Raw genomic sequence first — 18,123 nt, 5'->3', positions numbered from 1 at the left:
GTTCTGTCTTGCAGAAAATGACAGTATTTAATTTGTTTTCTTCACAAAATGTTGAAATCTGAACATTTCCACTGATAGAAATTCTGAAAAGAGAGTCAGCTGGAATATGTTGATGTTCATGCTGCAGATTTCATTTCAATCTTTTCATTCAAAAGAAAATATTTTGACTCTCTTGAATGTTAATTCAAAGATACCAAAACTTTCAGTATATTTCATTCTCTTTTGCTGATGAACAAGTCTTTTAAATTCGTTTCAGTATTCAACCTCATATTCCCACTGTAATAAAACCTTAATTTATTACTTGAAATTTACAGATCAAGGCTCTGTGTTGTATTTAAAAATAAAACAGTGACTTACAGGGACATTCCCATTCTGGGCAACAACTATCAGTGTTAACTTGAACTGGCATTCCGCGAAAACCACAGTCTGGCTTCTGCACATCCTTAAGGCAGTTCCTTGAAAGGTTGTATAACATCCAACCCATATTAACACATACATACTGGCTACATTTGTCGACAGGTTCAAGGTATCTTGGCTGTCATATAAGGAAAAAACAACCGTAGTCAACTTTACATTCATTGCCCCTGTGAAGTCCAAGTGATCACTTGTTCATCACCCTGCTCTGAGACAGAATCAGCATATCTAGAGACTCCTCATCAGTTATTTTGGAATGGATTGCTTTTGTGTGGTTGTCACAGGTGACGAGGATGCACATCCACTCACCCACACCGCTCCTGTTCCATCTAGCTTTGGTGGAATATTCTATATGTAAAGCATTGTGCACTGAGGCTACATGTTATATTCAGCAACAATCTGAAGCATTTTAAGAAATACAGAATTATGCATTCCCATCATTTTAAACTGTATGAAAAAGAATCAAATGGAAAAAGGAAAGATGGAGTGAGATTATGCAGAAGCAAAAACATCCAACGGATTATGGCTTTGTCTGCAGTTCAAAAATGTATTTTCCTATCTAGAATCAGCACATAGATTTAAAAGCCTTAAATCCAGGTTGCAGAATATATTAGGGCAGTATAGGAGCAGCGATACTGCAGTCATCTAAGAATAATTGAGTATTTTAAAACAGACAGCTGAAAACAGAATTAGGAGATATTTAAAGCTCCAGCATTACATACATAGCATAGCAGAATGGACTGCAAAGCAATATATATTTTAACGCATAGGGGCAAGTAGAACTGATCATACCACACATTCAGAAGATGTAGACATCAATGTATGCATCACTGTACCAAGGGAAGCCTTGTCAGCTACAGCTGTCATTGTTTCTGTGCTTGCCAGAGAACTTTGTGTTTCCACAGGCTCTGGAGAGGAAGGCAGAGACATTCCACCACTAGAATGAGATAAATCTGTTATAGTTCTGGTCTGAAGCTCTGTGGGCTCTGTTAAACTGAAATAAGGTTTAATGATTTTCTGTGTTGGGATATTCGACCAATCTGATATTATTACATCTGGGACTCCAGAAAGAGAGAGATTTTTTACTGTGGTTATGTTTCTTGGGAAAGGTGAACTCTGAACTGGAGATACTGTCAAATAAGACAGGGAAGATTTCTCAGTTGTGGTTGACTTTGTCTTGGTAACATTTCTTTGCTCATGTGAAATCTGACCACTTTCTAAAACATCCCCAGTTCTTTCAAATGAGGTTGCATATTTAACTTCTGAAGCTGGAAGTGAGGTACTCTTTGTCTGTGATAATGGACTTGTAGTACCAGTTGTTTTCATTATCATAATTTTTGGAGTCTCTTTAGTGCTCTGTGAAGCCTGAGTGACTGCAGATGTAAATAAAGATCTGTGTGACACATGCATGGATGTTTCTGTAGTGGTAGGAACTGAAGCTGAAGCCATATGGAACTCCAAATCGACAACAAAAGGATCAGTGGTTTTTGTAGTAATACTAGAGGCTACTGTAGTGCCAGAAGCAAAACTGCCTGAAAAGCTAGATGGTATTTTTGCAAAAATATAAGGTGCTTTTAAGGATGTAGCATTCACTGTTGTGTTCTTGATTGTTGGTGTAGTGGGTTGAGTGATGATTCCAGCAGATATGGCTGATATTGTTCCATCTTCTTCTGAAGAACTTACCGAAGAACTCTGTTTTCCTAGAGAAAAAGTAGAGATACGAGTGGTCTTAGGAGGAGGTGAAGACATAGAGTCCCTACTGGACTGGCTTTCTAAAGTGGCTTCAGGAGTTGTAGGCATTAGCAAAGGGGGCATTACAATGGATGTTTTTAGTACTGCTGAAAGGCTGAAAGGCTTATGTTTGAAACGAATGCAGAAGAATCTACAGAAGTTGTTGCAAAGTCTATAACTGGACTTTCTGAGGTTCCTTGTGTATCAAAGATGAAACTGATGTTTGGGTAGCAGTTATATTTTGTGTTAATGTTGATGTCCTACTGACTGTGGGAATCAATGAAGAACTTGTAGTTAGGAAATGTCACATAAAATTGTACTGATGTTGACAACAAGATATCAGCAAGATTTGTTGATAATAAATAAAGATGACGACCTTGAAAGAGAAGGATCTTTAGGAATGAAAGTGCCTGAACTTTGTACCACAGGGTCAGTTTTCATTTCTGTCTGTGAACAGCTTGGGTAATCTGTTATTTCTGAAGTGGTTATTAATATAGCATTTAGAGGTAATACCAATGTCCTAAGAGGGAAGACTATAGACATAATGGATTTCATTAGCTTTTTTAGAAATGGGTGATGCTGAAAAGGGGTCAGTGTGGATTATGTATTTTTCTTCTGCTGAGGCTTTACTTGCTATAGACAGATCAGAGATTGTTGGATTGACGAGAAAAGTGGAAACAGCAGAAGGTACTTTGTAAAGACTTTTGGAGGCAACAGTGACATCTGCCATAGCTTTGAGTTTCAAGGAGGTAATCAGAGAATGCACTGTTATAGATACTGTGTGTGTCACAGAAGGACCCCAAGAAGTGTTTGTAGGAATTTGAGAAGCAACTTGAGGTGAAGATACAGCCACTATGGGGAGAGCAGCAGAAATCCTGCCTTTTATTAAAGGAGATGCCTGCTTGGGAACTGAAATTTCCACCAAAGATAAAAATGGCTTTGGAGAAAAACTAGCTAAAGAACTTGCATTTAATGATATCAGAGAAGTTTTAGACAAGGGGTTTGCTGTTTCAAAATATGAAATGGTGGTTGAGGAAAACTTTTTTCAAAGTTGGCAAATCTAGTAGTCAGAATTTGAGGAGAGGCTGAAGTCAGTACAGAAATGTTGGGTATTGGGTGAACTGCAGTTTGATCAATGCCACACCTAGTTCTAACAGACAAAGCAGATATAGGAGATATAGTAGATGTGCTTAGTATCAACCGTGAACCTAGAAGAAATACAGGTCTTGTGAAAGTTGCTCTGCCAGCCAGCAAAGCAGTAAAGGACACTTCAGAGGGTACTCCTGCTCCCTTAGAATGATTTACTAAAGGACTCCTACTCTTCCCAATCCTTGGAGGCAGCTCAGAAGTGACAAAAGATGGCTTGGAGGTTAAAGTCATTAATGATGAGGTAGGGGGGAACAGTTCCTAGCTCAGTGGTTGATGTTTGAGGTGGAAATGGAACTGCAACTAGGGAAGTAGGTGTTAATAACACATAATGTGTTGTAATAGGACTTGCACTGAGCGGGGTGGTTGGACTTGCTATTGTAATGGGTAAAGTTATAGATGCAGTAGAACTGACAGTACATGATGTGACTGCTGAGGCTTGAAAAGCTGTTGGAAAATCTATTGAAGAGGTGAGTGTGGAAAGGACAGTAGGGCTGGCTGTGCTGTGAAGTGCATTAGAAGGCTCCACTGTACTTGATAATGAAAACGTTGAGTAGATGGCTGCATTAGATGCTTCCAATGAATAAGAGTCTGTGATGGGCTGTGCTGACATATTCATTCCCCTAAAAGTTGTGTTTGCTTTCATGGTTATTTTGCCTGTCACATCAGCATGGGTTGACTTAGTCCCTGAAGTAACAATTAAAGGAGGTGTCTGAGGACACTCTGTGGTAGTACCGGTGTGAGACATTAGCAATGAAGATTTTGTTCCAATTGCTGATTCTGTAGGTGTCGCAGGTATGCCTGAAAGGAAAAAATGCATGTTTCACTGTCTTTTATAGATTATCAGTAAAGCAAAATAGCAACATCTATCTCTACTCAAGTCCCATTTAAATGTTAGCAAATCAGAGCATCATTTTGCTGAGAAGATAACTTGCCAGTTGTTCCAGGTTGTCTAATGACTTTGAGACACTCAGCTGATTCAGGAGGTTTTCTAATTTTCTTTGCAAATGAAGTAGCAAATTTTTTATTATTAGTGAAAACCTTGATTTTGCAGAGCAATTATGGAAACAACAAGGGAATACTGTTGGGAATTCAGTATATCCAAAATGGTAAAACATTTTGAGTAAATAAATCTTTGGAAGGTAGTATACTATGAGATAACTTTGCACTAGCAAACATCAACCAGTGCATTTAATTTGAAACTTGTAAAATAAAGTAAGAGACAGTATTAAATGTAATTGTTATGTTAAAATAATACTGTTTCCCCAAAGTAAGCAAATAATGTGGTGTCTTCACACACCAGAAGTTATGAGATAGTTGCACTGAATTTGTTACTGGTGGCTCATAAACTGAAAAGTCTGAATTTTCACCACAGCAGTATTTCCTCCATTTGGGATCTTTCTCTTATATACATATGATATACTAGCACATATATTTGACTACATATAGTCAAATATAGTTGCAATTAGTATAACACCATCACAGAAGGTTAAATTTAACACAGTATTAGAGAAGTTAAAGAAAGAACTCAACTTTAGCTATGGCTTGTTTGGACGTAGGAGATGTGTTTTGGATGACTTAGAATAGAGTCTATGTTCAGTAGTAAAGCATTTATTAAAAAATACAATGTACAATTGGTTAAAACTTTTCCAGGCATCTTTAGATTGATTTATAAGATTAGACCAATATAATAAAGTATACTTACAGTCTTCTGGATAAACACATTTAAGTGTGACCTCATCAAGGATCATGTTTTTGGGACAGTATGGCAAGCATCCTTCAACCCTTTAAAACAGTGCGTGGTTAATTCTATAGCCACAGTAGAAAGGTAGATTAATTTTAACTTATTTTACTTTGACAAAATGAAACACTTGAATATCTTCCCCATCAGAGTTTAGAGAACTTTCCACTGTAATGGTGAACACAGCATTTTGAGGCATTTCAAGGTCAAAAAGACACTGAAAAGCACAATTCTGTTTCTAAATTGTTAATAATCAGTTATTTGCATAGACTGACAAGCATGACAGCTTTGGACCATTCTGCTTCCACAAACAGGAGGAAGTTCAGATCCCTCAGCAGAAAGGTTTTCCATGGACAAAGAACTTCTATACAAGACCGCTTTCTTACCCAGATATGTTCATTTGCGACATTAAAGTATTCAGACTGACTCCATAGAAAGTCTCATTCTTGTGCATTTTCAGCATGGGAGAGTACAGAAAAGTCCATATAGTCCCTCCCTTTTTCATTTGGGGAAAATTTTTAATGAGAAGGTCATGACATTAACTACCAGTTTGCCCATATGGAAAAAGCTAAGAATACCTACAGAGAAAATTAGTAATATTGGTAATATTCCTAATCATAAACTGCATATGTCTCAGGAGGTCGCCTGAAATTCAAAATATCATTTCTTTTCCACCAGATTTTGTGCCTTGAGCTTTTAGGCATTTTGCTTTTTAGTCTGTTGTGGTTCCAGACATGCCAGGGGAGATCCGTGGAGACAGGAAATCTTATTACTAAGTAACAAGATAACATCAGCCATGTGAAATCCCTCATGTCATGCCAATGAGTATCTCTTATTATAAAGTTCCCTCCTCTTACAGGAGAGGGCGTAGTCCACCCTTACTGTTCCTACAGGTTTTGATCTCATGAACACCAGAAAGATGTAGTCATTCATGGCATCGTGGGATGCTGGTTTAGGATGTGAATATCAATCCACAGAAGGATATAGCCTTCATTTAATTTAATAGATTTCTACCCAGCCACTACCAGAAGCTAATCCCCTGGGCTAAGTAAAGACTTTCTTATTCTTGTGTTGAAAGGTCACATATAAACAGGAATTTATACCATGGGAAACAAGAGGCTTTTTACAATTGTTTTCACATGACTTGTGAGAGTTGCTCACAAGAGTGATACTGAAATCTGGATGAGTAAAAATGAGTGGATATTGCAGCTGCAGTCATTTTTAGAAAGCATATGGTATACCTATTACACAAATCAATAGGGTAGCAATACAAGCTTAATTTTACTTACAGAGGAAGGAATTTACATGCTATTCCTTCAGGATCACTACAGGTTTTAACACAAGGATTAGCACAAGATTCATATCGCCACTCACACATTCTTCTATAAGGCACAGAGGCACTGAGTTCTGAGAAAGAAGGAAAAGGTATTATTTATTGATTATGTAGTCAATAAACTATAAATTCATAGTCTTTCTTTATAATGTACAATGGAGTTTTCAGAAAAATTAAAAAATAAAAACAAAGTAGAGAAATTCTTGAGAACTTCTGAATAGGTGAGATTTTGTTCATTATCAGTTTCAAGTCTTATATTCAATCGAGCTAAAAGACACTGAAACTTCAAAGTTACAAACAGCTGCTCACTTTTACGATATACTGTGTGTAAAACCTTAAAAGTCAGTTAAACATAGTGAAGGTACTGCAAAATGCAAAATTTACCTTCAATACTAAAGCTACTCAAACGTTTGAATTCTTCTGAATCATCATACTTTGCCACTTTAACACCAGATGAGGCGAGAATGATGAAAAAGCCTTTTTTACTGTGCAGTTCGAAGGCGCTGAGCCCTGGACTCCAGAGGCCCTGGTGGTGGAAGAAGGTGGCTCGTCTCTGAAAGGAGGCGCTTGCCTGCCACTGTTCCAACCCAGCGGTTTCATTGTCATGTACATACAGGAAGTAGTTTGGTCTTTCAGCAGATTCGAGGGAAACAAGAGAGAGAGCTTCCACAAAAGGAAAGGAAATAAAAATAATAGTAAGATTTGCACAGAAAACAACTTTAAAGTGAGATTAAATTCTATATATTGTCTGTTAAGTGGCTCCCTTTTAAGCAACTGCTTTTCACAAAAAATATTTCAGCTTTATGTAATAGCAAAAAAATAAAAGTTAGAAATGCAGGGTCTAAAGGAGACTTCAAATGATCACATAATCAGAAATTAGCAGAAAGATCATCAGTTAGATCAAAACTACATTCAGTCTACTGCCACCAGCCTTTGAAATGATTCATGAAGAGTCTGAAATTGGGACTAACTCAAACTGGTAGTTTTTTCCAGAATTAGGACTAATACCAAACAGTTCAGCTGTACCAAATTTTCATTAGTAAATAACATCATGCAAATTTTGTAAGAACGTGCTTGACTTCACCTTGAGGTCAGGCTTGTTTTACACGCAGTCATATCCAGCAATACAGTAAGAAAACCTGTGGCCCAAGAAAAGACTCAACCCTCTGTTTGCTCTATCCATGCCAGAAATCAAAAGTGAAGAAACCTCTCTGAAAATAAGAACTTAGAAGACTGACTTTGTATTTGGTTTTTAACTTGAATAAAATCTTGAAGTGTCTTTAATGTAGATCAATACTATCTCATTCCTCACAGATGTGAAAACTACCTGTGTACTGCACAGGTATAATGAATGCTTTACTTAAGCTTTGAATCAGTTGGGGAATTGACAAGACAATTCATTCTTCTGTTCTATGTACTTTCTCATTTTGAAATCATATCTAAAACCCTAATTTCTCAGCTGCAAACTGTTTGTGAATATAGTTTCAATTTTACCGTGAAGGCAGCCCTTCTCTATCTTGATTTTTCAGGGTTTGGGATTTTTTCCAACAAATTCAATTTTTTGAGAAAGCAGTGACAAAATCTATATTGATTTGATTGACACAAACAAATTCATGTGAAGAAAGCAAAGTACATACAGAAGGAAAAGTATTTAAACCTTTTTTTTTTTTTGGTTGCATAGTTTGGATCCATCTCTGATAAGTGAAAAGTAGAGCTTAGGAATAGCAGTCCACCTAAGAAACTATCTTCTACATTGTATGGAGATGCTGCTACTGACAATGCAGGAGACATACTGGTTATTCTAAGTTGAACATTTTACAGTCCACTGAAAGTCACAAAGAAGAAGAAAAAAAAAAGTAGAAGTGATTCTACCAGAGGCAAAAATATCCTGTATTTATCTTCAGTTTTGATACTGGCTAGATATATGTGCAAAATTTTGCAGTTTCCAGCTATACAATCTAATTAACGTTTGGTTGGGGTTTTTTCCACAAAGGAATTCTAATCACTTGTATTTTGCAATATTTCTAAAAAAATCTTTGAAAAGTCAGCTTTAAAGCTGGCAGTGGGGCTTTCCTTTTTTTTTTTTTTTTTTTTTTTAATTAAAAAAACCCCAGTATTCCTCAGTTTTGAAATTGGCTGCTTCGACCTCACTTATTCCAATAACTAAAAATATCTAGACTATTTTAGAAGATTTAGAAGATGCAGCAAAAATCATTCAAAATCATTCATATAGTTTGAAAAATATGTATTGCCATTAGCAAAATTGTTGAGAACACTTACATAAATCTTTATCTTTGAAAAGCCCTGGAGTTATCATGAAGCTGAAAAATACATTTCCATATGCTCCAGCTCTAGGCAGGGGAAATATCCTTCTACTAGATACATTAGCTCCTATAATTGTGTCATTCTGTCCATAACTTGCCAAAATATAGGGTCCTTCACCAAGACCTAAGGGGAGAAAAATCAAAATAGAAAAAGAAAAATCCTCCTTGCATAACATACAAAATCTTAGTTAACATGATATATCGTCTTAAATATTTCACCACACCTGGAATCAAATACATTGGAATTACAGCTCAATGCCTTAAGGTATTAGGGTGGAGTAGGTCTGTATCTGTTCAATGTACTCCCTTATTCTTTGCTTTCTGCCCAGAATACAACAGATACAAAGTGAGCACAAAGAACTGTGGGTAGCTGTCCTTACAAAATGACTTGTACAAGAAAGCAATCTGGGCTGCTTTTTTATGGTGTTTAGTCTTTTACATGTCCTTATTTCTATAATTTGAAAGTTCAACAGAGCAACTTTAATGTTATTTCCCAATTAGCCACTGAAGCTACTCTAAGATCTACAAGACAAAAAAACCCCAAAAACAGATTTCAAATTATAAGGCTGTAATTCAACTTCTGGCACAATATTGCTTAAGCAGTTGCCTAGTTCATCTTTCCCACAAACCACTTGCTTCTGCCTCCCTTACTGCCCCGTTTATTATGCTATCCTAAGTGCTTCAGCAGTGAAGTGGTCCAGCTGAAAAGCAACCAGCTAATTTTTCCAGTCTGGCTCACCACATCATCATTCAAAAGCTCATGCCAATAGAAAAGTGACAACAGTCTCAGCTGGTGCTGCTGCCAAAACAGAGCTGGCCTAACCATGCCCTGCAGCAAACCTCTGGAGCTACTTCTGCTGGGCTGGAAAGGCTCACAGGGATACATCCAGATACAATAGCATCCATCCCACTAAAAGAACCAAGAGCAGCATACTTCTAAAACCTTACCTTGTGAGTAATAAACACAATGTGTACATTTTGTAAAAGCTTTTAATTCTTACGGTGAAAAGACTGAACCCCTTCCCAGTCTAAGACAGCTCCTTTGAAATATGAATCTTCCAAGAGGGATGGAATTCTCCTAATAGTGAGATTTGGCTCAGCTAGAAGTTAAGCACTGATTTCTAAATAAAATTACTTGAAAATAACTACTGTTTTTATATGAAAGCTATGTTGGAGCTCATATGTACATGAAACCCACGAATTTGCCACTTATAAAGAAATGGCAAGACAATTTTATCTTAAAAAGACTCTTTATTCTAAATCATTTAATGTTTATCCTTACGTATTAACAGACATTTTGCCTAGGACTTGAGCAAAAGCAGGACTGAGCTGTAATTGATAAAGTTTCCTTAAAGATTCAACAGTTTGAAGTCGTGCAGAACAAAAGAGAATCAGAGGAGCCATCCTAGTCCCAAAAGGTGTTTTGCTGGCACTTGGTGGTGGAAACATGCATAACACCATCCTTGACCTTAACAGTGGTAGGCAACTAACCGCCACACAGCTGCTCACTCACATCTACATGCTGCTACTGTACTGGGCCAGACTCCTTGGAGGAGAAAAATTCATCCTGTATATGATGATCATTATAGGATGCAAGTCGCTAAAACAGATGTATCAAAAGTCACATTAATTTCATTGCATTTAGAAAAGTTTCCCTTGCTTTTCAATAGCTTGCTCCCCACAAAGCACATGCATAGTATCCAAATATAAGAGGTGATGCTACAGGAATTAAGAATTCCTCATTCTAAGGAACTGTCCTTTATAGTACAATACTTGTGAGGCTTATGCATAAAAACCTGTAACCTTTCAATTTTGAAATATAGTAGATCCCAGTTCTTAAATTTCGAGTACAAATGCAAAGTAACATCCTGCTGTTGCTTCTCCCTGACTGCCAAGATGTGCTGCAGGGTACATATATTCACCCTCATGTTGAATACAATGAGGTTATTAATTGAGACATTAGAGATTACTAAAATCATTCAACACAGCTGGGCCACTGACCTTTACTCATTAAAAATAGAAGCAATTTTAAAACTTGGCTTTTTCAAGTCAAAGAAAAAGCCCATCAATTAATTCAACCGAGGTTTTAATTGAATCAGAGCAATGTCTTTTATATGATAATGAAGAAGAAAAACAAAGCAAGCCACATCAGAATGAAAACCTAGAAGATAATTGCATAGTGTGACAAATGTTCATGAAATTTTGAGGCTTTTTTATTTTTACCCCCCAAATTATGCCAAATTAATTATTACTCTGATTTATGTAATTCTGATTAACTCAGTGTCGTCAGAGATGCATTATATCCACACCATTCATTTCTGGAGAAATGCACTTGAATTTCCCCCTGCCAAAGGCAATTAGTTCAATGAGGTGAAAATTCAAATGTTAATAACCATGTGTAACCTTCTAAGATGCACACTAGTGCGTCAGTATTTGAATTCCTTACTAGTGCAGGATTGCCTACATTTATATAGGACAAATCTCAAGTAATACATGAGATATTGCACAGAAAAAAACAGTATTTTAGATATCCATAGCAGAACAGGAGGAAAGAAAAAGTCACATAATGATATAATGAGGTTAAATAGACAAGGAGTATGTTGCAAAATGACATATAATGCTCCAGGCTGCTCATACAAGTCGCCTCTCCTTTTTAATGGAGTTGAAGGTCCAGTGAGTTCAAGGCATTGTGACTATGCAATCCAACCCTAGGGAATGGGGAGAACGGAAAAGAGAGAACTTCCAACACTGCTGCAGCTGATAGAAATTCTTCTCAGCACAAGCTGTGAAGGGTTTTATAGGCACAGTTTACTGTATCACGTTTCATCTGAGATGCCAGATGTGTTGTTTTGCTTACAACTATGATATTTGTTTCCATGCCACCACCGTCCCTGGACATAGAGCAGAAAGGCCCATGGGGACTTGCTTTGCTAACTTGCTGAGCTCATTAAACTCACATACCCAAATCAGGAGTACAAAAACCCTCAACCTAACCTGGGAAAGAGAGAAATTATCAAACTATATTTTCTTCCAGGGTTAGTCTGAGTGAACCTATATAAGAAAAGTATGTCTTGGGTATTTGTTTTTAAAAGAGAAAATCAGTGAGGAGGGGGAGAGATCAACATTTCAAAATAGCATCATACAGAAAGAAAGATGTTAGAGTAGAAAACCTGAAAAGTGGATTCAGCAAGGTATATAAATATGAGGATAAATCAAAGATAGTAATATCAAATGCTGCATACCTTGGTTGTAATAATCACAGTCATAAGCTAAAAGAAATGAAAACAAGCACATTATTATTACAAAGTCACATTAGAATCTATGCATATCTGCATCCTAAAAATGTAAAGTTCACTTTCATCAGAGGAAGTTTCAGTGAGTGACTTTATTTCCTTAGGCTTTCATTTAGTGACATACAGCTGTATTTAAACAGATGTCCCAGGACGGCAGACCTAAAGCATGAATTAGTCTACTTTTCGCTGTCTGTGAAAAGTAGAATGGACTGAATCTCTTTGCAGCCCTACACAGAACACTGGACATACCCCACATCTGGTATACCAGTGCCTTTCCAACAGTCTCTGCGCTAGCACATCCTAAGCCCAGGCAGTCCTCTTGGTAAGACAGCAAATTTGGGTGTATAAGACTAAGAGCTAACACACAGATAGCTTGGAAAACATGAAGGACACTCATTATCCACCTGCTTCTGTCATATTTGTGATATTGGGCAGCAAAAGGCCAAAGATGCCTCAAAGATGAGCTCCGGTGTAAGGCCAGCCCAGGTACATACCACAGAGGGAAGGAGATCGCCAGTGAATTGGTGCTCCTTGCTGGCAGCACTTGTGGGCATAAGCTGCAATACTGGTACACAAGCACTCACAGTCCCCACCAAGATTGCAGTTGCACGTATCTGTGTGACAATTTTTGACAAAAGAAGTCACATCAATCTAGGGGAAAAATAAATAAATAAAAGAAAGAGAGGGTTGGAGACTGAATTGCGTGAGCTGTACAAATTCCTGTTGCACCATTTTCAGCAGAAGCGCTACCTCTGGATTAACTGAAAGAATTTGACACAAAAATAAGGTATTTTCTAAGGTTTGGGTACATTCCTATACAAAAAGTACACTGTGAACGGTCACCTTGTACCTATGTTACAGGCCAAGAGAAAATTTCAGTCAGTGACTATTAACAAGTATGTCTGTCTGCACACTTGCTGTTCATCAATTTTGGAGAGTATATTGAAGCTGGCAGTTCTGTTTTTACAAGGCAAATACTGCCATCTATAGTTATCCTGTCAGTTTTGCACGAATAACAACAGTCTTTGCAGAGAGCTGCAGCTCTGATTATAAAGCAATTAAAGTAATGATTTGTAGAAGGAGCTTTAATCAGTGAAAGAAAGATTGAGTGATATTTTGCAGAAAAATATTCCGGCACTTATAAAGATTTTAATATACTTTGCCCGCAAACCTTCATTAGATCAGAAACCTACATCCCCACTCTAAAATGCTATCACATTAATTCATGTTTTCACATGATACACTATTTCTTTTTTGTAACGTTGAGCAATGTTTCCAAAACAGTGTTCTTACTACTCAGCACATGGAATGTTTAAAGCAATGCTTTTCTTCAGTTTAGGCTCTGGTCTAGCTCAGTTGTAGAGCCCTCAAATGCCACACGTCAGATTACAGAAATACCATCACAGTAACAAAGCAGCGCTTATCTAACAGACAGCTTTTCAGCTGGCAGTTGCTACAAGCTGGCAGGGACATGAAGACTGTTTTTCTGCCTTCACTGGTGAGAGATGCCATTTTGCTTTCATCCTTTTTCTCATTTTGAAAACAGTGACAGCACTGGTGTGGAGGCAGGAGCGTTAGCTCCATTGAAAATGGCTGCAATAGCTTTGCTATGAGAAACCACCAAACAGCAGATTGGATCCAAAAACCTGTCTCTCATGTCTGCAGGACAGCATCTCCCCATAGGTCAGCAAGATCCTGCTGTTGTGACAAACTGGGAGCCTCAGGTCAAATCTCCTGCTGAGCTCAGTAGTTATGAGGAAGCCTTTCTTCTCTGCAAGTGTTGAGGCTCCTCAGCCTTGATGAGTTCAGTGCTCAGCTGGGAAACTGCAACCCATCAAGTCGCTGCCAGCCAGAGATGCAAGGTTTTGCTTCCCTGAAAATCAGGAGTTCAAGCCTCAGCTGAGCTTTGAAGCTGCCTGCCCCGTGGGCAGGAGCTTGCCTCCATGCACAGCAGGATCCTCCACCACTCACACAGCAGGAGTGACTGTAAGAAGGCTGCTCCAAGCACATCCTGAAACCCACAACTACACTTTCTGTTCTTCCCATGCCCCAAGCATCAGTCTCTGCTTGGGCTTTTTTGCTTGGCACCCAGTTCCCCAGCCATGCAGCCACCAGTCAGCTGCAGACATCCTTAATAGGAGGTCACTTTACCTTTACTTTTTTAACATAATTATGCTAAATTTTTGCCATAATGTTTGCAAATTTTAATCACAACATGGATAAGATATAGAAAATGAATGTTCAAGAGAAAACATCTTTCTTCATGAGTTATAATAATGCAGCTCCTTAAAAACTCTCAAAAGTTCCATTTTATTTATTACTTTCCATTTTGAAAATACACTATCACCATGTTCTCAGGCACATGCTCAAAAAATTCTTTACATACTAACTAAAGTCAACATTAATAAATCTCTCATGTTAAGCTACTGCAACCTCCTCCTCAGGCAAATTCCTAACCATGTTGATATCAAACTTTAGTCCTGAAAGTCAGGAGGTTCAGCTGGGACATCTAATGATCTCATTTAGTATTAATACTCATAAGGAAAATAAGAGGGCGAGACAAAATGTCGTAGTGGTTCTTACTTGCACAGGTGTAAAGAAGCATCTTTGGTAACTAAATAGTTTTGGGAAGCTAAAATCAGATATTGGGAAAAATGTGTAGAGCGTGTCTTGTGTTAACAAAGGGTAGACTAAAATGGAATTAAAGATTCCTGCACAAGTTATTGTCTAGACTGAAATTAAGGACATTCTTGTAACTCAAGTCTCAGGCTCAGCCGGGTACTGAGAAAACAAGGACACCAAACCTCAGAGTTCTGATAAAAAGCAGATGATAAGCTGTCAGCCAATTAAAAATACCGATAGCTCTGATGCTGAAATCTTGCTCTCTCATATTTCTTTCCACATCAAGCAGGACAGTTAACGAAATAAAATCATTTGAGATAAGCACATCACAAAAACTATTATTTTAAAATCATGCAATATATTAAAAAAAAAAAAAAAAAAAATTAGTTACTTGTATAAATGAAAGATACAAATAAAACCTGAAGAGAACAGAACCCTTATTGTCCAGTCTACTAACTGGATGGCTCCCAGTTATCACTAGTATGTTTAGGCTCCAGCCTTGAAAGGAACAAGTTGCTCTGCACAAACATAGCCCACCCACATAGAGATACTTGTAGAGCTCTACTCTCTATCTTCCACGGCATTTGGACTGAGGGGAATGGCAAGAAGAAATTAATTACTGGAATTTTAATATTTTCCTACACAAAAACACATCTTGGATATTTAATAAACTTACCACATTGCGACAAGGTGCAAAAACATCACTGTATAAAATTGAGCATTCCTTTTTGGCATAAGGGAACTTGCTCTGATGTACCTCACATGATCTTAGTGTTTCATTTGGGCTCTTGCACTTAAAAACAAGCAAAAACACCACAAACATTTTATACAAAGGTGTGTTTACCGTGGACTCAGGCACATTATAGCGTCACATAATTCAATGCCTGCATACTCAGAAAACAAAAATAAAACTTAAATTCTATCTACTTCATCTCCCCCTTTTCCTGATTTGTTGTTATAACTGAAAACATTTGCACAAAAAAAGAATCTTTGTGTTTTGTTCTGAAGTACTAAAATGTTCCTGTTGTCTGCTCAGCACATAAAGACAAAATGTTTTCTTTGTGACACATTATAATCATTACCAGAGCAACCAACTGTAACATTACAAACAAATACATGGTCCAAATCCACCCCTGATGGTTTTGCACTGACTTTAAATGGAGCCACACTACAGATGGCTTTAGCCCTGTAAGTTCAAATAAAGAAGCAGCAGTAGGAAGAGTGCAACCCATTAAAAAAGACAGAATCCAAGATCATCATGATAACTCAAAGATGGCTGAGTTACAACTCCCTCTCTTACAGTCTTTCTTGTCCGCTTTATGACAAGTGGACAGAAAAAATATAACAACACTTAGCTCAGAAAACACAAGCTCATCCAAAACCATACTCTCTTGGTGCAGCAGGGAAGCCCAGGAGGGGCTAGTGGTGGATCCATAGGCAGCATTGGGGTGTTCCAATGCAGCCCCAGCCACAGTGCAGTGGGGCTCTCCTGCACTACCCTCATGCGCAGATCCTTGGATGTGGCCATGGGGGGACATGCTGCCACTCCCAGGAGGGAAAAACCCTGGAAGCATCCCACACTTCACGGTGCCAACGCAAGCATGCTTGCCAGTAGCACAGTTGAGTTCTAAGCCTCCAGCTATCAAATACGCCTTTGCAGTACTTAGATTTTGCAGAAAAGATGACCAGGATCCATCTCTATGAAGGCCAAAGGTCCTTTCTGAAAATATCTTTAATTCCTGCTGCAGAGATAGATGAAGTGTCAAGTCTGGCTGAGTGTAGGCTGCCTACAATGCCAATACCAAACTCAAATACCAAGTGCTCTGGCAGCCACAGAGATCAGAAGATTACATGAGATTTTACAAATATATATATATATATTATATCTATGGCCAAAAAAAGACAAGTGCAAGTTTGGGCTGCATAAGCAAAGGTCATAACATCCCAGAAGTTAATGTAAGCACTACACACCTCTATAAAGTAGCCACTGAACTGATAAATTGGAAAGAAAAATTCATATAATTCATTCAAAGTCTTTATACATTTCTTTATGTATCACCTTCTAGATGAGCAGTATAACCACCAACACTACACACTGGCCTTGCTTGCTCACACAATCTAAACAGTTTACGTAGAGTAAAATAGATCTAAAGGGAGATATTGAGGGAGAGAAGCCTCAAAAATCTTTAGTCAAAAAAAGGTAGAATAAGTATCTTAATCTTTCATGAGGTGAGAGATTTTGGTTCAGTTTCCTGCTGTGAGTCAAGGAAAAACTATAAACTGGTTCTTGCAGACATCCTAAGGGAGTGCTTTACAAATACTGATTTTTTCAGGAGTTTCATAAGGCTATAAAACCTTACATCTTAGCACAAGTTAATAAAATACCTATTGTCCTGTGTTCTAAAACACAGTTATGGTCATCCACTCTCTACAACCTCTTCCCTCTCCTTAGAAACCAAGTTTCCATACTTGGTTGTATCTGTTGTTGTTCTGAGCCCTTTCTGTCTCACCCCTTCACCACTGCTGCTTCATCAGTTAGTTCTCAGTTTACAAACTGCAACTAAGAATAATAAAATTATTTTCAGTGTACAGAAAGAAAGTTTTTTCCAGTCTGTTTTTACTTTCAATATCGCAATGCATCCAACACCAGAGAAATTACAATTGCTTTTAAAATTGCATCCAAAATATCAGAAGCAATGTATCGAACTTTGTAGAAAATTGAAATCCAGACAGCTATGATAATTATCTGACATGGGGAAAAATACATTCTTCCCTAAAGAGAGTGTTTGGTTCATTTAGATTCAGCAAATGTTTGCTATGATGTAAGACATTAATAACACATTTCACATCTACAGACATAGAAATTAAAATGTGTTCTTATACACTGACCATGAGTTTGGAAAATGCCTGTACATCATGTGCTTATTATGTGTCATTTATGAATTAAAAATATCATCCTTTTTTCCTAATATATTACTGAACATGGAACTTACCTGTCCTAATACCCAGCTGTCTCCAAACACCTGTGCATTTCTCACCTCCATGTTGTTTGAGGTAGTCAGATCGTTTGAAGTGTATTTGTCAAAGTTTCCACACAAACCTGCCAGTTTACCCTAAAAGAGAAGGATTATTTTTTTTACTTATACTGACAGACAAATAATCAGTACAAATTATATATGTGGAATAAAACATTCTTAAACTGACAAAGATGAATGCAACTCTAACTTACACTTTGAAAATATCTGACTCTCTGCTATGTTTACAGTTCCATATAGCAAATTTCTATTTTAATAGAAATATATGTTTTCCTTTTTCTTCCTCTTTTCCAGAACCTGTTCTTACTGTCTGCCTGTGAAAAAGGACTGGAATCTAGTCATATTTTTTTCTGAAAGCTTAGTAGCGCATACAGTCCAAAAGTCAAAAGTTCAGGTGAATTACCTCATGATTGTGAAGCCTGACTAGTTACTGCTGTTAAAACTTGCTGCCTCTAATTTTAGCTCACAGTAACAAGAACATTTG

The 18,123-nt window shown here is 37.5% G+C and overlaps 1 protein-coding gene across 1 annotated transcript in view; it reads right to left on the bottom strand.

Annotated features, from left to right (window-relative positions):
* Positions 1-18,123, bottom strand: part of OTOGL (otogelin like) — a 94,639-nt gene that overhangs the window by 23,947 nt on the left and 52,569 nt on the right. The window contains exons 28-38 of the mRNA XM_030479564.1: positions 17,598-17,717; positions 15,281-15,397; positions 12,477-12,633; positions 11,932-11,958; positions 8,646-8,813; positions 6,750-7,028; positions 6,322-6,439; positions 4,997-5,076; positions 3,826-4,092; positions 1,207-2,114; positions 358-535 (exon numbers count right to left, since the gene is read on the bottom strand). Of these exons, the coding sequence (XP_030335424.1) occupies positions 358-535; positions 1,207-2,114; positions 3,826-4,092; positions 4,997-5,076; positions 6,322-6,439; positions 6,750-7,028; positions 8,646-8,813; positions 11,932-11,958; positions 12,477-12,633; positions 15,281-15,397; positions 17,598-17,717 (2,419 nt within the window). The remainder of the gene's footprint in view (positions 1-357; positions 536-1,206; positions 2,115-3,825; positions 4,093-4,996; positions 5,077-6,321; positions 6,440-6,749; positions 7,029-8,645; positions 8,814-11,931; positions 11,959-12,476; positions 12,634-15,280; positions 15,398-17,597; positions 17,718-18,123) is intronic.

Source organism: Strigops habroptila, chromosome 3 (assembly GCF_004027225.2).
Source record: "Strigops habroptila isolate Jane chromosome 3, bStrHab1.2.pri, whole genome shotgun sequence".
NCBI classification, from domain to species: domain Eukaryota; kingdom Metazoa; phylum Chordata; class Aves; order Psittaciformes; family Psittacidae; genus Strigops; species Strigops habroptila.
The sequence above is the reverse complement of the archived record's forward strand: the minus strand, read 5'-3'. Positions and strand labels throughout refer to the sequence as shown.